General features: G+C 33.4%; 7 protein-coding genes and 1 non-coding gene across 17 annotated transcripts; 3 read left to right on the top strand and 5 right to left on the bottom strand.

Moving 5' to 3' along the window:
* Positions 1-405: 405 nt before the first annotated feature.
* On the bottom strand, positions 406-3,022 carry LOC105150586 (putative pyruvate dehydrogenase E1 component subunit alpha, mitochondrial). Of its 2 annotated transcripts, XM_087415828.1 has the most exons (7): positions 2,827-3,022; positions 2,666-2,683; positions 2,202-2,438; positions 1,906-2,124; positions 1,584-1,832; positions 1,266-1,514; positions 406-1,153 (listed from the first exon to the last, which is right to left on the bottom strand). In XM_087415828.1, exons 1-7 carry the CDS (start codon positions 2,875-2,877, stop codon positions 968-970), a joined length of 1,209 nt encoding a protein of 402 aa, XP_087271954.1. In that variant the 5' UTR covers positions 2,878-3,022; the 3' UTR covers positions 406-967. The 2 variants fall into 2 exon arrangements, with proteins under 2 accessions (XP_087271954.1, XP_011062070.1); XM_011063768.2 differs by lacking the exon at positions 2,666-2,683.
* Positions 3,023-3,145: 123 nt separating this feature from the next.
* LOC105150587 (DNA polymerase delta subunit 2) lies at positions 3,146-5,594 on the top strand. Of its 2 annotated transcripts, none has more exons than XR_015548230.1 (7): positions 3,146-3,464; positions 3,550-3,736; positions 3,804-4,105; positions 4,173-4,389; positions 4,457-4,694; positions 4,827-5,057; positions 5,140-5,296. XR_015548230.1 is itself a non-coding variant. In XM_011063769.2 (7 exons), exons 2-7 carry the CDS (start codon positions 3,568-3,570, stop codon positions 5,262-5,264), a joined length of 1,344 nt encoding a protein of 447 aa, XP_011062071.1. In that variant the 5' UTR covers positions 3,146-3,464; positions 3,550-3,567; the 3' UTR covers positions 5,265-5,594. The 2 variants fall into 2 exon arrangements, 1 of the variants encoding a protein (XP_011062071.1); XM_011063769.2 differs by having other exon boundaries at positions 4,765-5,057; positions 5,140-5,594.
* LOC105150585 (uncharacterized) lies at positions 5,499-8,128 on the bottom strand. 2 transcript variants are annotated; one of them, XM_011063767.2, is made up of 4 exons: positions 7,876-8,128; positions 7,768-7,781; positions 6,692-6,914; positions 5,499-6,521 (listed from the first exon to the last, which is right to left on the bottom strand). In XM_011063767.2, the coding sequence occupies exons 3-4, from the start codon at positions 6,896-6,898 to the stop codon at positions 6,204-6,206; spliced, it is 525 nt and encodes a 174-aa protein (XP_011062069.1). In that variant the 5' UTR covers positions 6,899-6,914; positions 7,768-7,781; positions 7,876-8,128; the 3' UTR covers positions 5,499-6,203. The 2 variants fall into 2 exon arrangements, with proteins under 2 accessions (XP_011062069.1, XP_087271957.1); XM_087415831.1 differs by having other exon boundaries at positions 7,768-8,128.
* Positions 8,129-8,799: 671 nt separating this feature from the next.
* Dph1 (diphthamide biosynthesis 1) lies at positions 8,800-10,850 on the bottom strand. Of its 4 annotated transcripts, none has more exons than XM_011063765.2 (5): positions 10,699-10,850; positions 10,143-10,543; positions 9,776-10,083; positions 9,321-9,704; positions 8,800-9,046 (listed from the first exon to the last, which is right to left on the bottom strand). In XM_011063765.2, exons 2-5 carry the CDS (start codon positions 10,453-10,455, stop codon positions 8,819-8,821), a joined length of 1,233 nt encoding a protein of 410 aa, XP_011062067.1. In that variant the 5' UTR covers positions 10,456-10,543; positions 10,699-10,850; the 3' UTR covers positions 8,800-8,818. The 4 variants fall into 4 exon arrangements, with proteins under 4 accessions (XP_011062067.1, XP_087271951.1, XP_011062068.1 ...); XM_087415825.1 differs by having other exon boundaries at positions 10,143-10,482; XM_011063766.2 differs by having other exon boundaries at positions 10,143-10,475.
* TRNAQ-UUG (transfer RNA glutamine (anticodon UUG)) lies at positions 10,765-10,836 on the bottom strand. Its single transcript has one exon. It is a non-coding gene; the product is annotated as a tRNA-Gln (tRNA).
* A 305-nt stretch (positions 10,851-11,155) lies between the features above and the next one.
* On the top strand, positions 11,156-14,308 carry ais (DExD-box helicase 52). The gene is made up of 11 exons (XM_011063763.2): positions 11,156-11,391; positions 11,465-11,695; positions 11,915-12,100; positions 12,182-12,437; positions 12,502-12,574; positions 12,682-12,885; positions 12,967-13,057; positions 13,137-13,259; positions 13,328-13,478; positions 13,845-13,920; positions 14,004-14,308. The coding sequence occupies exons 1-11, from the start codon at positions 11,305-11,307 to the stop codon at positions 14,200-14,202; spliced, it is 1,677 nt and encodes a 558-aa protein (XP_011062065.1). The 5' UTR covers positions 11,156-11,304; the 3' UTR covers positions 14,203-14,308.
* Positions 14,309-17,271, bottom strand: hfw (leucine-rich repeat domain-containing protein hfw). 2 transcript variants are annotated; one of them, XM_011063762.2, is made up of 8 exons: positions 16,700-17,271; positions 16,355-16,616; positions 15,955-16,272; positions 15,714-15,883; positions 15,453-15,635; positions 15,208-15,366; positions 15,000-15,119; positions 14,309-14,913 (listed from the first exon to the last, which is right to left on the bottom strand). In XM_011063762.2, exons 2-8 carry the CDS (start codon positions 16,614-16,616, stop codon positions 14,641-14,643), a joined length of 1,485 nt encoding a protein of 494 aa, XP_011062064.1. In that variant the 5' UTR covers positions 16,700-17,271; the 3' UTR covers positions 14,309-14,640. The 2 variants fall into 2 exon arrangements, with proteins under 2 accessions (XP_011062064.1, XP_087271715.1); XM_087415589.1 differs by lacking the exon at positions 16,700-17,271 and having other exon boundaries at positions 16,355-16,622.
* Positions 17,272-17,863: 592 nt separating this feature from the next.
* LOC105150579 (solute carrier family 66 member 2) lies at positions 17,864-20,323 on the top strand. Of its 3 annotated transcripts, none has more exons than XM_011063761.2 (5): positions 17,864-18,162; positions 18,238-18,474; positions 19,208-19,344; positions 19,418-19,658; positions 19,823-20,323. In XM_011063761.2, exons 2-5 carry the CDS (start codon positions 18,284-18,286, stop codon positions 19,863-19,865), a joined length of 612 nt encoding a protein of 203 aa, XP_011062063.1. In that variant the 5' UTR covers positions 17,864-18,162; positions 18,238-18,283; the 3' UTR covers positions 19,866-20,323. The 3 variants fall into 3 exon arrangements, with proteins under 3 accessions (XP_011062063.1, XP_011062061.1, XP_011062062.1); XM_011063759.2 differs by having other exon boundaries at positions 17,871-18,162; positions 19,738-20,323; XM_011063760.2 differs by having other exon boundaries at positions 17,872-18,162; positions 19,442-19,658; positions 19,738-20,323.
* Positions 20,324-20,358: the final 35 nt, after the last annotated feature.

The raw sequence follows: 20,358 nt of genomic DNA, 5'->3' as shown, positions 1-20,358 counted from the left end.
AGTTAGATAAATCAAGATTAAAATAAAACTGCATTGGTAGAAACGGGCATCTTCCCCAAGGAAGTATACAAAATTGATTTCCATCTGAATAGTCCTCAGGTATCATGTTATCTTTAAGCCTATTCTTTTTAACTGAACTTCTTGCACGGTTCATCTTTTTTTTTTCTCTCCAACGTGAAAAAAAAGAAAGATGGATCGTGCAAGAATTTTAGCTAAAAAGAATAAATCTCTTGTTTCTAATTCTGTAAATGCAACAGACAAAATAATATCTGGGTGGCACTCAGAAATTTTAACATAGGGATGTCTGAAACACATTCTTATATCCTTTGAACTTCCTAAGAATACGTTTCCAGAATATTCTCTCTAATAAAATATACTGTGTAGGTTACTCGACAAAAACACAAATTGACAGAAATATCTTATTTTATCTTTTTTAACATTCAGTGACAATAACAAAGACAGAACGATACTTGTATCTAATTCTGTCATCCAAAATTTATCCTTATCTTTTTGACAAACGAATCATTTTTTTATTTTTATAATAAATTTTTATTTTTTTTTAGATTTATTTTTATTTTAACACATTATAACAAATAGCTCAGATCTTAGGCGCACGTTGTATCGTAAAAGATCCTCTCCTCGTAATAATTTTCACATTGGAAATAAATAAGGTTGTAAATAAATTTAATTCTCCAAATTATCAAAAATATGGATCTTCTTTTTGACACGTGAATCGTGTTTGACTATAACGTACAATGTTACGCGTGCGTATTAGGACATTATCAAGATATACGCAATAATTGCACTCGAATTAATCTGTTTCGACAATATATCAGTTCTTCTTTGACGAAACAATATACAGCCTCAAATTAAAAAAATCGTGTGCTTCTATACAACTAGTTTATAAGTCTATGAACAGTGAGGACGTGACACGAGACTGTAATTAGGAAATGATCTTTGAGCAGTTTCAAGCATTTACAGCTGGCCCTAGTCTGGTGTGTGGTAGAGGATTGAAAGGTGACGTGTTTCGAATCCCCTTCTCTAAACATTCCGTGTAAATGTCGGCAGTGAGCTCGTTGAGTGGAATCTCCTTATCGTTCTTGGCAGCTTTCATGGCATCATCCACTGATTTCCTAATCTCACCTTCTATTGCCTGGGACAGAAAAATATTGCTTATCTACATAGATCATCATCAGATAACAATGAAATAAATTACTAATAGATAACATTAATCATGAAATTTAATGAAAGAGATATTGACTAACTTTGATTTCGTCAGCAGTAGCAAGATTGAAATTCAAAATTCTCTCTTTAAAGCTGGTCAGAGGATCCCGAGTCTGTCGGACCTCCTGCACCTCTTCTCGTGTACGATAGCTGGTTCCAGGATCCGACATACTGTGCCCGCTATACCTGTACGTCACAGTTTCCATGATAATAGGGCCTTTACCTGACGTACAGTGATCAATTGCAAATTTCGTGGCTTCTCTCACGGCTAACACATCCATTCCATCCACCTATATAATTTTTATCATAAATCTCTTTACCTTAACAAAATACGAATCTTTTAAAATAGGTTAACATACCCATATTCCAGGAACATAGTCGCCTCTGGTATAATACTCTGTGCTTGCCGCGGCACGTTCCACGCTGGTACCCATTCCGTATCCATTATTCTCGCAAACAAAGATGCAAGGTACATCCCATAGTTTAGCTATATTATATACTTCGAACACCTGACCCTGATTGGCCGCGCCATCGCCGTACAACGTTAAACAGACTCCACCGTTATTCAAGTATTTTTGTGCAAAAGCGATTCCAACTCCCAATGGCACCTAATTGTGATAAAATATTTTTTAAAATTTTAATATTAACGGTATTAAATTGAATTTTAAGACTAATGCAAACCTGAGCGCCAACAATGCCGTTTCCTCCATAAAAGTTCTTAGAGTACATGTGCATGGAGCCACCCTTGCCTTTGGCATTGCCACCTTGTCTGCCTGTGAGTTCCGCAAAAACGCCGAATACATCGATGCCCATTAAATAAGTCCATCCGTGTGCGCGATAAGCCGTGATTACAGCATCCTGGGGTCTCATTGCAGCTTTCATGCCAACCGCACAAGCTTCCTGCAAAGGAAAAGCAACAAAAATTAAAGTATTTCTCAATCAAATAAATATTTTGAAAAGATACAAATAATCTTTACTTGTCCAGAATACAAGTGACAGAAACCCCGAATGATCTTCTCTTTGTACAAGTTGCCAGCAGCCGTTTCCATACGACGTATCGTATGTAGCTGTTTAAATAGTTCAATAGCATCATCCCGAGTAACTGTAACCTGAGTGGATGGGCCATGGTCCAATTTATGCAAACGAAAAGGTTTGGTCTCGAAGGAAGCTTCAGTGGCATAATTATTCTTCTTGCTCAAGAAAAACGAAGCCACCTAGAAACAGCACTTAATTAGTATCTGTAGCAATGTAAAAAACACATTGCAAGTGTAACTGTAGCACGTGCGACAGCGTGAAATTTACATTATCTTGTGAATCAGTGGTTGTGTTCCTTGGAAAACTCAAAGTTCTGCGTTTTCGTGTTAACATCAAACACAAGTTCAAAGCAAACATAATGCGGCGGTAAACCGCAGCACAACCGAATCGCGAGAATGATAATTACCTCGTTCCAGCTTCCAAACTGGCGAATATGCGGGATATTGAGGAAAGAAGAAGATTCATGAAATACGGTGTCGCAAGTAAAAGTGTCTGGGATTCGTAACGAGACCCTGACACGGAAAACACGACGCGGCGTGTTTAGAGGTCATGCTTCGGTGCACTTACATTTCGTCTCGACGACTGCACGGCGACGTTCCTGAGACAGTTTGGTATCATTTCCTAACAATGAGGGAGAGATGAATGAAAACAGAAGACGTTTTTCGTCACGTTGAGTCCAGTGCAGAAGACTGAGACCGCCTCGTCGAACCACCTTCACCTGACACGAACCAGATGATGCACGATGGTGCACGAACGAATGCTTTGGAGTGCAGAGTGTAGATGCGGCTTCAGTGACGGTCATAGTCAGGGCGCAAGAGGCGCAACGAATTTTGCCAGACGCTTTTCCTTGTATGTATGTACACGAAAAATTCTAAGAAAAGTTGTAGACTTTCCCAGTATCTCTGAAAATACTTCTGAAATTATTCCAGTTCGTATAAAAATCCTGAGAAAAATTTCCACCAAAGATATGAAATGTTGTTGTCGCCACGCTCGCGAATTTCTCACGTATTATTTTTGCAAATCGAAATTCCATTTTTTATGAAGATAAGAAGTATTCCTTCTTCTTGAGGTTCGCTACTTTATTATGGATGAGATTGAATGACACTTTCTACACTTTGTAGCGCACAATGATATCGTGATCATGTTTCTTTTAAAACGCGGATGCTTTTTCACGTGAAAAACAATGAAAGGCAATATAATAATAGGTATACTCCTCCAAACATTCTTTTTTTTTTACAATTGTCTCTAATACGTTTCCATTTTATTGTACGTGACTTTGAAAATTTTTAGAAACGAATTAAAGTTGGAATGGAGGTCGACGATTCCAGCGAATACGATCGGAAAATTGTCTCCTTCAAAGACCTCGGCAGGTTTAAATTAACAGAAAGAAGATACAACGATAATTCTCTCAATATATATACAGCGAGGCTGAATGATTTGCGGGAAGACACATTACACAGAGCGAAACTGAAATGGAGTAAGCCACGTTTATACACTCAGAATTTGTTTCTATGTACCTTATTTACAATTTATATATGTTGTAGCCGACTATCAACATGTAGAAGTTTCACGCCTGAGTTTGGAAAGCTCAGAAAAGTCTTATATTCTAATAGGGGTACTTTATAAAGATCAGAGGCTGAAACCTTCCCTTTTACGCGACCTCAGCAAGGAGCTTCAGCTGGAAGCTCAACTGAGTAATAATTATGCATCAATTGACGACCAATTATTTTTGGAGGATGAAACATTACGTGTAAAATTAGTAGGAAATCACATGGATATACAGGAAGTAGTCACAGGGCTCGTCTGTGCGGTACTTGGACATGAATTAGAAAATGGAACATTTTTGGTATATATTTACATAATTATGGTTATAGACAGGATTCCAGCTTGCTCATGTTGAACTTTGCTTTTAGGTAGAGGATTGGTGTTTTCCAGGATACTATCTGAAGCCTTCCAGTGTAAGCAGCTCATTGGTAGAAGATGGAAAAATTCTGCTAATATCTGGATTAGATCTAGTTAATAACACAGACAAGTTCAGCTTAGATTTACTTTCAGAATGGATAACCGGAATGGTAGGATGTACCAATGTTCAAAAAGAAGAAGCTACAATTGCTAAAGTCATTATCGCTGGTACGAATACTGAACCGTCCATATTTTCTGACTAGCGATATTAAATCATGTATAAATAATTGTATAGGAAACTCCATTCGTAGTTCTACAAAAATATACAGCCACAAAGGTTATCATGAAATCAAATCACACGACCAGCTTAAAATCAAAGAAGATGTAATGGCAATGCATAAGCTTGATGCTTTTCTCAGCAATATTCTCAATTATTGTTGTGTTGTCCTGATGCCAGGAGAGTTTGATCCCACTTGCAATTATAGCATGCCTCAGCAGCCTTTTCATCCATGTACTTTAGAAAAATCAGTCAGGTAACAGTCAGGATACATTTAAGCTTTGCTTCAAACTTTCTTTAGACAATACAGTTTAGATGTAATACAGGTTTAAAAGCTTGCATGGTGCGACTAATCCTTGGATCGCTAATATTGGAGGTCGTGTCGTAGCTGGTTCTTGCGGCGAACCAATCATGGATATTATGAAAATCGCTGGATTATCCCCGCTATCTTCGTTGGAATGGCTGGAGCGTACATTGATCTGGAGGCATTATACTCCAACCGGTCCCGACACGCTTCCAATTTATCCGTTTTTCAAAAATGATCCATTCGTTATCAACGAATGGCCAGATATATATTTCGCTGGAAACATGGATGAATATGATACAAAATTAGTTACAGGTAAATTAGTTACAGGAATTTTTTTTTATCTGGTTTATCAATTTTTGTTCATAACGAAATAATTCATGTATATTATATATAGTTGATGAAGAGCATGCAGTACGATTGGTATGTATTCCGAAATTTTCGGAAACAAAAACAGCGGTGCTAGTCAATTTACAAGATTTGACGACACAGCCTATTTCATTCGGTGATAGGCTGACGTAATTTGTACATTAAATATAAAATATTCTGGCGTCTATCTCCCCATTGTTATTTATGCTTCACCTCGCTCTATTAAGACGACGGAGAGATGGAAGCATTTCGGCTTATCGAGTTTTGGATAGGCTTGATATAAAAGATAAAATAATTGTATCATTGCAATGAAGTATTGAAAAATACAATATCGTATCTCCATAAAAGGAATATAGAAGATTATTAATATAAAACTTGAATCCAAAGTTTTCTCAAATATATAATTTAATTTATTCATCTGAATTTATATATTATAACACATATACTTTATATGTATAATAAATATATAATTATTTATTACAATTAGCTCATTTGTCATTGTATATACCTTAATAATACATATCACATAAACTTATAATAAAGGATAAAAATATATAAAAAAATATAAACTTCTTACAAAATGATTTATAACACAAATAAGTAATAAGATTTTATAGTTTTGTAACCCATTTGTTATTTGCAAAAACGTACGAAAATTTATGTAATTTGTTAAATCTCTTCATCACATATCATATACGAACATTGATACATTAATATATAACATTTCTTTAAATAATTATTTCTTTACATTATTTATTATCGAAAACTAATATAATATAATGTTCTATATGAAATCAAATGTTATAATATTACTATCAATATCTATAATATAATATTCTCTATTATATTATTTTCGTTTCTGCGATGAATACTATCTTTCTTTGGCACAAACAGTTAGTATTTTCTTAGATTACTTACATCAGTCATAAGATACATTGTTAATTTTAATAAGACTTGCACAAATGTGTACGAATATTGGAGTTTTTTAAGGCGTAAATATATGCACGATTAAAGAAAAGAAGACTAGTCGAAATGCCGTTAAAGAAATTTCAATTTGTCATTCATCCCAGTATCGTTTAGCGCCGTAACTTTTCAGAGGCCTGTAATATTATCCTGATCTTTCTCCCATCGCGAATGTTTGTTTTGATAAAAATGTTGAGTCTCCGAACCGCAGGATCTGGAGGCAACAGGAATGTTTACACAAACAGTAGTCGATTCCAAACGTTGTTCGTTGTTCAACGAATCTTGACGTTCAGAGCTGCTGCTTTGCTGATCCTCTGACCGCTCCTCGCTTCTCATAGCGCAGATTACGTCCGTAAGAGCCACTATATAATTTTTAGCCAGTGTTAATGTCTCCATTTTTGAGAGTCGTTTTTCTTTGGTAACATGCGGGATCACTTCGCGTAAGGACTATAAAGACAAATTCATTAAAATGAATTCTTACAAAAATGAAAACATTATATATATTGTGTATATGATTAGAAAAAGATTTTTTCAAAAAATATCAAAAACAAATATTTGTTAATATTCTATTAGTTTTATATTTTAGATATAATGTATAACAGTAGCTTTGTATGCACCTGAAACGCATCGTTCATACAGTGCATTCGCATACGCTCGCGTTCATTACTTTCCAGCCTCCTGAGAGTTCTCTCCCATGCTGTATTTCCTTTGGAAGGTTTCGACAATCCCGAAGATTCCGTTTTTCTTGTCGTTCGTCGCAGGTTCTTACTTCTCTGTTTCGATTCTGTAGCCCAAGTATTCTCATTTGTCACTTTAGACCGCATAGTATATTCCTTCCTTCTAATGAAGCAATAATTAAATTTCATCGGTCACAATTTTAAAACAGATTCCTCTTCTCATCTTCAAACTCTGGCGTAAAAGTTTTTACGAAAAACTATAACATAGAGTGAAACAAGATCTTAGAAATTTTCAGTTTTTCATAGATATTATTTGTAATGGGACGTAGAGTCTTATTTTTTTAACTAAGAAATCCTTTGTTCTTAAATAAATCTTATGAATATTCTTCGCTATAAATATCTATGAAAAATTAAAAATTTCTAAGATCTTCCCTGGTGGAAATTTTTCTCAGAATTTTTCATATAATTTTTCAGAATTTCTATATAACTTTATAACTTTCTAACATTTTTTATACGAATTGGAACATCTCTCAGAAAATCTACATCTTTTTTCAGAATTTTTCATATACCTTAATTATAAAATATAGTAAGATTTCTAAGATTTTTTGTAAGTATAATTTCTGACGAAATGTTATAAAATCTAAAAAAATTTAAAAATATTTTTTAAAAATTATGGGATGAGAAAGTTCAAAATATTTCAGAATTCACTTGTGTAAACAAATTCTGAGAGAAGACGTAAACTTTCCGAATATTTCTGAGTAATTCTGAAAAATGTTCCAATTCGTATAAAAATTATGAGAAAAATTCGCCATAGTTTCAATCTATGTAGTTTTTCTGTGTAGTTTTCCCTACTGAAAAAAATCACTTACTGATTTGGAATAATCTGTTACGTGATTTACTTATCTTAATTGCATGATTTCGTTGTATAACTTTATGACGTGATTTTTTTCAGTAGAGCTACTTTTTTGTAAAAATATTTTTCCGCCAAGGACACATATCCTTCTATATCTATATACCTTTTTATATTTGTCTCCAAATTGTAAGCAAAAAGAGAATCAAAATAAAAATATATTAACAAATTGAAGATATAGAATTGATGCTTGACATTTTCTGTTACTTCTTACCAATATTGATCAGATCGTTGACTAATCGATGTTAAAAATGACCTATGATCGTATTTTCACAATTCGTGCTGTATATTTCATCGATTTAATACATTTTGACATCGAATAACTGTATGACAAGTCACGTCATAGATTTTCCAAAATTTCAAACCGTGTACTAAGCACCGCGTGTACTTGTTGAGCCACGCTGGAACAACGACTGACGTTGCGACGTCGGGGTGCGGCCGGCGCCGCCTTCCACCCCCGATATTTTATCATGTACTCTGTGCTCTTTTCTTTTATCTACATCAGTAATCTCATCATGTATTCGATATATCATGTATTCATTGTTTTATCGTACACTATATTCTCTAATAATACAAAGTAACAAATATTTCGATATTCAAAGAAATACTTTCTGATTGAATGCTTTAATTTATACAAATTAATTATAACTTAGCTATTCACATCTATTTTTCCATACAACTTTTTACACGAAGTATTTCTTGTCGAGGTGTTCTGTAAACAAGTTGGAATAATCAATATTCTAACTAAATATGTTCAATTTACATCTAACGTTTGTTTTTCAAATAATAAAAAGCGAATGGAAAAAATGAATACAAATAAGTGTTACGCTTTGCACACCCTTTATATTCCAGTATCTATGTGTGAGCGGGCTACAGGTGGGCGTATGACGTAATTCGCCCACGCGGACCCTCCTATCTACCCATTATCGCTCCGCTAGCAACAACTTAGGGATGACGGGGGTTTAATATAGACAGACTTCAAATGCACCTGCTCAAATTTATATCAATATCTAATGAAAAATTATTAAAAAGCAAATTGAGCAACTTATTAAAAAAGGCAAACTGAGTAATCATGATAGGACAAGGAAAAATATTTATATTTAATTTAATAGGTTGACGATTTCATAACGAATTTGAATTGCATATTTACAACTTCTTTATTTGTCCACTTTACATTTACCACAACAAGCATCAGTTTTTTCCAATTCAGATTCTTTGTGATTAGCAGTCCACGGTCCAAGGCTGATCGTAGCGTAGAAATCCATGGGATAAGGTCTATCCTTGTCGAACTCTGCCATTCTAAGAGCGACAGCGCCTTCGTAGGGTGTGAGAAATGGTTTCTCAAACGCGACACCCCAGTCAATGCTCAATCGTGGACACGCAATCTTGAATAAAATTTATTGATATAGTTTAACATACATAAATTTTTTGAATTATATATTAACTATAACTCGATCAAATATTTTCTTTTTTTAGCTCTTTTTGAAGTTATATATTTCCTCCAAATATGTATATATATTTTTAATTTCAATATTTTCCTACAACTTCTCATAAATTAAATATAATAATATAAAATAAATTAAATGTAAAAATACTAATAAAGAAAGAGGAAGACGAATAAATTTTTGAAACTGATGTTTATCTCATGAGAGATCGTACTTGTATGAAAGCGTCAACGTCTTTGAATAGCTTGATTTTATCCGGGAATATTTCCGACAGTAATATCACGACGTTCTCCTTTCCTAAAGCCTCAATTCTATTTTGCAGAGTTTTCAATACACGAGGACTGCCCTGTCTGCCTAGAGTGCTAAGCACTAATGCATATTTGTCGGTTTTGATAGCACGTTGTATCGCCTCGTGCCTAGTCTTCAACATTCTTTCGTGATCATAAAACTCTTCGGTTAATTTCTTCGCATATGGATCATACTTGAATGATCTTAGCTTAGGATTAGCAATCATAACAGCCTCTAAATGGAAGCGACCATCCCCTATGTACATCACTGCATCAGCACAGCGAACCTGTGGTGCTGTACATCCTAAAATCTTTAAAAGCCGTTGTCTATTTATCTATTGTATCATATTAATGATTAAATATATTAAAGAATGTATTGTACTTCTCCAGGACTAAGTGGCTTGCTTTGTGGCACTGAGATTTCATATCCTTCTCTTCTCAATTCTGCTGCTACCGCTTGTACTGTTGTAGCAAACTGTATTGTACTAACTAATGCTATCTTTGTGGTAATTGGTAGAGTTACTTTCAAGCAATCCACGCAATGCGAAATGTCAATTTTGATATTAACAAATACATAAAGTACTTTGATACCAGCAGTCTGATCTACTGGTATAAGACACGAGTGTCCATAGTGGACCAGAAAGTCTGCATCCAATGCTCGTGTCGTATAATCATCTACACAGCATGCTCCTATAATAAAAGGATATTATAAAATACTGAAAGCATTGGATTGATTCATTCAATTATACCGTAAGTGACATCGGCCATAATAACAGTTTCTGCTTCAGTAAAGTCTTCAATGATGTCAGCTATGGTTGTAGCATACATCAGAAGACCTTCTGGCATTTGGAGAACTACTCGCTTTGCCTTGGCTTCTCTGATTCTCCATATCGTCTTGTGTATCTCAAAATTATAATTCGTAGGTAAAGCGGCTATGGCAGAATTCAGTAAAGGATCGTTTAAAAGTTCCTCGGGAATTTTGCTGACTCTCGTGGGAGCTTTGAAAACTTTGCGAACAGGCTTCGCCTTGATGACTACCACGGAGTCGCTCTGTTCAGCCATCACTTCCAACTCGCAATTAACTGAATTCTCAAAAATATTTTAACACGTGATTTACATAAACTTTATATTGTCTTTGTATTAGCAGCAACTATTCGCAACGAGCAAGTAAAAAGGAGATACAAGTTAGGTTAAGATTAGGTTAGGGACAAAGATAATAATGTGAAATGTATGAAACTGCATCTCCATGTTTTAACAGAACTTATTACACATACGAACTACACATTTCAATATCGATATATTTACCTTTATAAGCGAGTATTAAAAGAAAATATTAATTATTAGAAAATGAAAAAAAATAAAATTTCAATCAGGTCCCACCGAGATTTGAACTCGGATCGCTGGATTCAAAGTCCAGAGTGCTAACCATTACACCATGGGACCTTATATGAAAGACGTTCTCTCTATTATCACCTTTAAGGATAACATATATAAAATACAATTTAAAAGAAAACAGTTTTTTATAAAAAAAAAGAAATTGAAATGTTTTGTACGAGGCTTCATTGAAAAAAATAATCTTAAAAATAGCAGAATTAATAACATGCTTCTACTCTCAATAAAAAATCAACACTTTCAAAAATATATAAATTCTTTCGCCATCTTTCTTTCTTCATTATCGACATATCTTTTTATCGACCATTTTAATTTGTTAGTTTCTCATCAATTCTAGTAGATGTCCCTTTTTCGCACTTCCTTCCTTACCTACATATTTTCTAACCTCAAATACATCTGATGTTAATTATTTGAATATATGCCAACTTTGCTTGTTGTTCCCGATTGTTCTGCAAGCACGCGAATTTACACGTGGTCCATGTGACTTAATTTTGCAAATAATTTTTATATAATAACATTATGGATGCTCACGATCTTTTCAAAAAGCTTGCAGTCGGTGTTAAATTTGATGTAAAACGCTTTCGAAAAGATGCAGAAAGATTTCAGGTAATCAATTATTCAATCCTTAAAAGATATGTTTTTCATGTGCTCGTTTAATATCACGATAATATTTTGTTAGATTGTGAAACCAAGTAAAAATGAAGTCAAAATAAATAATACAGTTGAGAAAATAAAAGACGAAGTATTAGAGCCTACAGAAAGCAAAGCAAAAAGAAAATATGAGAACGAAGATGTTAATGAAATAACATTGCTAAATGGACTATGCGTACCAAAAGATGGAAGTGTTCCAGTTAAAAAACGTAAAAAAGTCGCAACTGCTGACAAGATGTTAAAACTGGAACAAGAAAAGGTATGTGGTATTCTATAGTGAAATTACAAATTACAGCTGTTACTTTTCATAATTCAAATTTTTGATGCTTTGTGTAAAGTTCCTAAATACTTTAAACTTAGAAGATTTGGAGTTAATTTTGGAAATTTGAATTCTTTCTAATCTTGTGGAAGTAATAGTCCTAATGTAAATGTAAAAAAAATATTTTTTAACATATCTAAAATATCTTTAATTTTTCAGATAAATCATCTGAGAAACATGAATCGTATTTCAGTCACAGGCAGTCATGTACCTAAATTAATATTAGAATTTAATGAATTAAAAATTAACTACCAAGTGTCAGAAAATTTGTTAAATAATATGAAAAACAGTGGATACTTGTATCCAACACCAATACAGATGCAAGCAATACCAATTATGTTAGAGGTAAGTGAATTTCTATAATAAGTTATGTAATTAAAATATTTTTAACACATATTGTTTTAACAAGTTTTTTTTCAATGACAGGGTAGACAGATACTGGCTTGTGCTCCGACAGGATCAGGGAAAACTGCAGCATTTTTGTTACCAATCATTCATAGTTTACGAGAACCACAAAAAAAGGGCTTTCGCGCTGTTATTCTAAATCCTACAAGGGAGTTAGCTAAACAGACTTACAGGGAATGTTTGAAATTGAGTGATGGCTGTGACTTTAGAATTCATATAATTAGTAAAGTGAATCAGGCTCTTACCAAATATGGGCCTTCAAGCTCACAAAAGTTTGGTGAGTTAGCCAATGTAAAAATTTTAATATAGAAATCTTATTAAATTTATTATTTCTGTTCCAGATATTTTAATTACTACACCAAAGCGATTAGTATTTCTCTTAAATCAAGATCCTCCAGCTATTTCATTAAATAAGTATGTTTTTTATAATTACAATATATATATATATATATATATATATATATATATATATAGATAAAAATCACTTAATATTCATAATAATATTCTTATTCTTTTTACAGTGTTGAATGGTTGATTGTGGACGAAGCTGATAAACTTTTCGAGGAAGGAATACGTGGTTTTAGGGAGCAATTAGAAGAGATTACAAAGGCCTGTGTTAGTACAAATTTACGTTGCAGTATGTTCAGTGCGACAAATACTCCAGCAGTGTCAAAGTGGTGCCGTCGTAATATGAAGGGTCTTATAACAGTAACAGTTGGACAAAGGTATGTGTTTGTGTGTCTTGATAAATTTTGTAATAATCATGGAAACTATAAATAATTATGTTTTCTTTTTATTTTATACAGAAATGCAGCTGCAGATTTGGTAGATCAGAAGCTTCTTTTTGTTGGAAGCGAAAGAGGTAAATTAGTGGAATTTAGAAACATTATTCAGAAGGTAGGATAATTTATTTGGAATGTTTTATTACTTTTTTTGAATATTGTGATTGTAAACGCGTTTTTAATTATCAATAAAGGGTATATCACCACCGGTCTTAGTATTTGTACAGAGCAAAGAGAGGGCTCAAGAACTTTTTAATGAGCTTATATATGACGGAATTAATGTGGATGTTATTCACGCTGACAGAACAATGACACAGGTATGATAAAAAAAAAGATTATTTCGCGCAACCTATCTAATTGTACATTAATCATTATATTCCTCTAGCGAGACAATACTGTGCGTTGCTTTAGAGAAGGAAAGATTTGGGTTTTGATCTGCACAGAATTAATGGGCAGAGGTATAGATTTTAAAGGCGTAAATCTTGTTATAAATTATGATTTTCCCCCGTCCGCCATCTCTTACATTCACAGAATAGGTATGTATTGGTCTTATCAATAAACCCACAAAATAGAGCTGTTCTATTCCTTTGACAACTGCTTTTAGCCATTCTTCTTTTCCTCCCTTCTTATTGTTAAAATACTCAGCTAGAAATAGTAGCCTTTCTTCTCTTTTGGTATTGTGTAAGCTATTATTGTATGTTGCTAACAATAGAAAAAGGTCATGCTCTCGTGTAGAATGGAGATAAATATAACACGATGAATGTAAAGAATGGACATTACCATCCATTAAGATACCATTGCACCATAGTATTTTCATATTCCAAGAGTACGTTCAAAGAAACAGAGTGGCGCTGATCTGTCGAGCTATTTTTTACTTAAACATCTTACGTTTTTCGTTACAGGTCGTACCGGTCGCGCCGGTCACAAGGGAAAGGCAGTAACGTTTTTCACTCAACAAGATACGGTGAATTTACGGAGGTATATATTGACTCTTCTTTCTATATATACCTATATATTTATATATATGTTTAAATAATATAAAACGTTTTCTCGTTTCTTAGTATTGCGGCGGTTTTGCGAGCCTCCGGATGCGACGTACCGGATTACATGTTAGCCATGAAGAAGCACAGTAAGAAGGAACGACGTAAGCTCGAGCGTACGGCACCCACACGTGAAAAAATATTAACCGTCCCTACGTATAAACGACATAAACGAAAATCATGCATCGAAAAGAAGTCAGAGTTGGAGAAGGAAATGTAAGTGTAAATATGATATTCGTTTTTAAAATGTGAAATAAGTGTAATAGAATCTTTTTATAAAAAATAAAATATTTTTTAAAAAGATCTACATACAAAAGACTTAGAAATTGTTTGTAAATAATTTATTGTATCAATACTTACATATAAAATTTATATATAAATCTATAATTGTTTATAAAATTATATATAACACATTCCTTAACAATCATATAATGTTTTAACAATAATATGAATTTTCTAAAATATTTGTCATGGCATATGTACAGAGATTACTTTGAAATTCCGTTCTAGAAGAACTAGAAAATATTGTCTAAGTGCTGGACATTTGATAGAAAATCCAGAGATATTACAAAGGCACTTTTAATGTATCCTAACTGTATATTTTTATTGCACAGTTTCATTGCATGTTAGGAATTCTCATTATACCTACTTATGCAATCTATGTTTCGAATAACCAATCGCATGGCAATTTTGGCATTTTATTCGCTGGCCATGGAAGATATCCTGCCGTTTTGAACACCCAGTAGTCGTAAGACACTTTGGCAATCAAGCCTATTAAAAGTATCACTTCGGTAGCGATAATATAATATATATAGTCCGTCCAATCTCCCGGATACACGCACATTTTCGATGGTTCTAGATCTACAACTTTTTCCTTTACATTTTCGCACATTACTTCATCGGAGTCCAATATCCGCGTTTGTAACCACGCCTGAAACAAAAAGTAAAAAAAAATTCTTTAATATTATATCTTATACTTATCTGTTTTTTTTATAAACATACGTTTGTACGTTATACCTTTAAATGTTTAGCAGTATTACAATCACAATGCAACTTGTTGCCTCCTAATCTGACCAAATTTCTCGAGCTCAAAAAGTTTTTATGATGTGCGCTTGGACTTAATATGTATGTTGGCAGCTAAACATATTATAGTTAAGATATGTTAATGCATTGGATATCATCGAAGAATTAAATATATATTTCTTTATTTACTGATTTTACTTACTACTTTAATTTTATTGTATCGTAAACTCAAGATAGCATAATTGTCCAGAAATTTAGAACCTTCCAATTTATTTATCGACGAGATATTATTATAATCCGCATAAAACTCTCGCAGATCTTCGTAACATGGATTAGTACTGAGATCATCTAAAACTGTAATCTAAAAGAAAAATTCAGAGAAAATTTGCATTATAAAGTTCATACGTGATAAATAATGTAGAATCTTATCTAACATGTCGCGCATACATTATTATAAGAAATATTCAGGGCTATAGTGTTTTGCGGTAATTTTTCGGGTAGCTCCGTCAGCTGCATTCCACTGCAATCTACACTTACAGCGTGTGTAGGTGGTTTACCTTCGATAATGTCTAGTCTTCTAATATCACACTGACATTGCCAGGTATCACCTTTCGGACATTCTGTTTGCAACTAAAAGTCAAGATTAATTCTAATTGTATCTTGTGTATAAAATTTTATATAAGAGATGTTACATCTGTTAAAACATACCAAACTGAGATAAAGAACCTGCGAAAGAGGCACTTGTTCAGTGGTGTTAAACCAATGCCACGTTGCCATGGAGGAACACACTGTCTCGTTCTCGCGATTAAATGTGATTTGCTTTTCGCCAGTTTTATTGATATAATGATATACGTCGTGACACGAAAGTTTATTCGTTCCTATAGGAAAAAAAAATGTTAATAAGTATATGTTTAATTAAGAAAACAATATTGAACAGCAGCTTGTTTACCAGAGATGTCTAACCAGAATTCTCGGCCATTCATTGTATTTAAAGCTGGAAGGTAAGTGAGTTTATTATAAGACAGATCCAACGTAGTGAGTTGCACCAAACGTGTCAGCGAATTATTCTCTACCTCGCGCAGCTCATTATTCGAGAGATTCAGACATTGTATGGGCGTCATCATGCGAAATTGCCCCCGCAGTCGATTAATCTTTCCATCGGTTATGGCCAGAGATTTCAGCATCCTCCAACGAACTTCACTTACATTAAATACATCCAACGTCGCGTTACGTATGTGAACATAACTTATGTTTGAATGTTGAAATCCTAAGATACAGTAGCGAAAATACTTGAGTATATATACTGTTGGATAAATTAAAAGAAAGAATTCTTGCATTACAATTTTTACCTATGCAAGAGAGACCATCTTCTAGACTTTGTTGATCTGTATTACAGCAAAGCGCGGCATTTCCCTCAGGTACATTCGCAAGAGTGATCCTCTTACAGGGACATCTTGAATCCGAGGTCAGACAGTCTACCGGATGTCTGTAAAAACACTGTTCTGGAAGAGAATTCGAGACTCCACTTGCACTCGACGTCTGCTGGTCCTCCTCTGTACGTGCACTGGCTACTCCAGCGTAAAGGCAAATCACTAAGGCTAGCCACTGCATCTGCATTCAACATATATAATTATATATCGTGCATAATTTTTTACAAAATATTTATATATCTAGTCGAGAATGTAACAAATTACCTTTTTCCAATCTATTGCTGCAGTTAAATATGTATCCGTACAATATTGTTATTGTTTTGTTTGGTATTATACCTTGCAGTTGTACCTGCAGAAAAGCGTTACGTGTTTTGCGACTGCAATTAACGCGATGTAACGGCGTGTTTTCCCTTCTCTCGAGCTAATTCAATGAACATACTTGATTGCTCGCGGGCCTCGCTTTGCCGCGGCGGTTGGCACAAATGAATTAATCCGTTTAATCCCGATCAACACTCCGGGTCGCTCGGGTCGGCCTGTTGATGAATCGCGATTGCTCGGTCGAGGACTTGGCCGCGTTCATTACACTCGTTTCACTTGCTCTACGTTGAACCGAGTATGTCAATTATATGATAAAAAGAGAAAAACACGTATGCCTGTCGTTATCAATTTACCGCATAATTGCGAAACATATTATTATATATCGTATTCTGTTTACGATCATCAACAATAATATGAATTATAATCGTCGTTGATCTGCATTTTATGTTTTACACTGCAATTTCTTTAACTATTTTCGGCTAATTGTTATTTTTAGAAAAATTATATAAATAGAGAATATTCAATGACAAACGATTTACATATTTTTCAGTTTGAGAAGATAATTGAAAAACTCTATTACCGAATGTACATAATTTTAATAATGAATTTTTGTCGTTCTGAAATTTTATATAATTATAATTTATATACGGATTATACATTTTATAATTATTTTGATATTTTGTAAGTGCATGTAGACATGAAATTATTTTTATTCATCCATTTAATTGTATATTTATGCAGATCGTGTTACTATCAACGGATGGTAAGTATTTTCTTTTATATCGATTATAGATACTTAGTCGATAAAAAATATTTTTATTAAATTTTGCATGTTATCTTTATGACATATATATATCTTTTAAATATTAATTCTCATTATATCTGGAATTTATATTTATACTGTTTATTTCAATGTTGTCCAAAATTTACAATTTTGGACAATTATGGCTCGACGTATATTTCTTTCTTCTTCAAGCTGAATAGAAAAAGAAAAGTAATAAGCATAAATACTGATATCAATGCCAGAATTAGAAATCTTGGGAACAGCGCTGGTTTATTTTATTATTTATTTAATATTATTTGCACAATATATGTAAAAAAAATTTGAAAATTTCGAGCTTTTGTGATGACCTCTGCTGGTCACTCGCGAAATGTCTTGCGGTTGGGAAATGTAAACGAAAATAAAAATAAATAAAAATACGCTCTTTGTTTCGAGCTATATCGAGCGTAAACATCGTATCAAGGGAGAAATTTGATATGATGCAGTGACATTTATTTATCTCAACGTATATTGCGAATAAATTGGGCCTATTAACGTCCAGCTGACATTTGAATATGGATACATTTACGTGCTCATGTGGCACGTATCAGCGATATGACGATGAATGGCCGGCTTGTAACCTAAAAACGTAATTATTATCACACGTACGATTATCTCGTTAATTGTTCGCACGTATAATTAACATCTCTTTTCGATGCGATAGATCGACGGCGGAGTACGCGGTATGTTAGAAACGAAGGCCTGTGACGATGGACGACACATATGAGTTGAACCTGAAGAATCTAGCCGGTTGGATCGCATCCTGTGCATTGATCTTTGGCGCGGTTGTACCCTATGTACCGCAATACAAGGAAATCAAAAGAAAGGAAGATGCTGAAGGATTCTCCCTTTACGTTTGCCTCACTCTCCTGATTGCCAACACGCTTCGTATACTATTCTGGTTTGTACCTGTCAGAGATATGATGTGTCTTCCAACAAGCAACACAAATGACACTGTGTGATACATTGGATCATCACATCCTTGTTGTTTGCCAATGTTAAACGAAGATGACATGGTGTGTCTTTCAACCCTACAAGCGACATGGTGCGACATAGTGATCATATCATCTTTGTTTAACATTGGCAAACGAGGATGTAATGATCCATTGAGTCACACTGTTTCACTTGTGTCGCTTGTTGGAAGATATACACTATTTGTCATGTCTCCTTTTCTAACAGATTTTGCAAACAACTTTTAGTGCTTCTTAACATTCTTATATATAATGTTTTAATAATGTTGTGATATTCTAAACATTTTGCATATCTTAACTCCTCACAGATTCCTATCTTGAATTTCCATTTTAACCTTAGACCACCTGGGTAAAGGACAATTGTTTTTCAAAGAGTTTTTAAGCTCCAAATAATTTGAAAAACTACTAATTCAAAACTACTTTTTCAATACTTAAGAATAAGATGAATAGGATTGTACAATTGTATGACCTGAAACATTTTTTTACTTATTCTATATATATTTAAATCTGAAACTGAATCGACAAAATAATTCCAAGTTGATAAATCATTTAGGTCTTTAAATCTCCACTTTATGGAGAGTTAATACATATTTATTATTATATGACGACAAAAATATATCATTGAATATGTCTCCAAATATTGATACTACACATTCTCTTTAGGTTTGGCAAGCACTATGAACTTCCGCTTTTGTTGCAAAGTATACTTATGATTCTGGCAATGTTTGTTATGATTAAACTTTGCATTAATGTACAAAACAGAACGCAGATAATCAAAGCAAAAGAGCGTGTACTTACAGGTGAATATATCTTATTATTGCAGATATATATAGATACTGATTTATATATACATATAAATACCTGCATTTATAGGCAGCGAATTTTTATACTTTGCAGATTTGGATGCTAGATTCTTTTGGAAGTGGACAGATTTCAAGTCCTACTTGGGTTTCATGGTTCTGTTCGCTGGCACAGGTGGTGTGATAACATATTTATTTCTGGATATACCAATATTTATTGAAATTGTTGGATTCTTAGCAGTATTGATAGAAGCTATGCTAGGAATCCCTCAATTTCTTCGCAATTCGTCGAACAAGTCGACTGTAGGAATGAGGTGAGGATTAGATACAGAAAAAAAAGAAACTACGTAAACTATGTATATATATTTAATTAATATTTTACTGTAATTTTAGTATAGCAATGGTGGCAATGTGGACCGTAGGAGATATTTTCAAAACGTGTTACTTTATTTTGAGAGATACCCCCATGCAATTTCAGGTGTGCGGTGCCATTCAAGTCACAATCGATGTTGCCATTTTAGCACAAGTATACCTTTACAAGACTAATAATAATGTACATACAAGAGCTCCAACGAGAGCGGATTGAAGATCATTTTGCTGTCGCTGTCTATTGAAAACAGAACTTTCCGAACAACAATAATACTTCGCCTAAGTCTAAATATACAGATTTTTAACTTTTTAATAGTGATCTAGTGAAATATAAAAAGAAATTATATTTTTATATTGAATGATCGTCGTCAAACACATTTATATGTATTTAAGTTTCTTAATATTTATCGAACAAAGTGCAGTCAATATTTTGATAACAATTTTAGCATTTATCGATATTTAATATATAAACATACAATTTGTTATTTTATAAAATTCATATCTCATTACATTAATCATTCCATGCCAAATGTAATCATCTGTTCCTCATATAATTTTATTTTTAAATGTTATTGAATTATTGATTATAAATATAATCTTATTGAATTAATTGTACAGTTTATATATGTACATTCCCATGTTATT

This window comes from Acromyrmex echinatior, chromosome 18 (genome assembly GCF_024713525.1).
Source record: "Acromyrmex echinatior isolate Ae372 chromosome 18, ASM2471352v2, whole genome shotgun sequence".
Lineage (NCBI taxonomy): Eukaryota > Metazoa > Arthropoda > Insecta > Hymenoptera > Formicidae > Acromyrmex > Acromyrmex echinatior.
The sequence above is the reverse complement of the archived record's forward strand: the minus strand, read 5'-3'. Positions and strand labels throughout refer to the sequence as shown.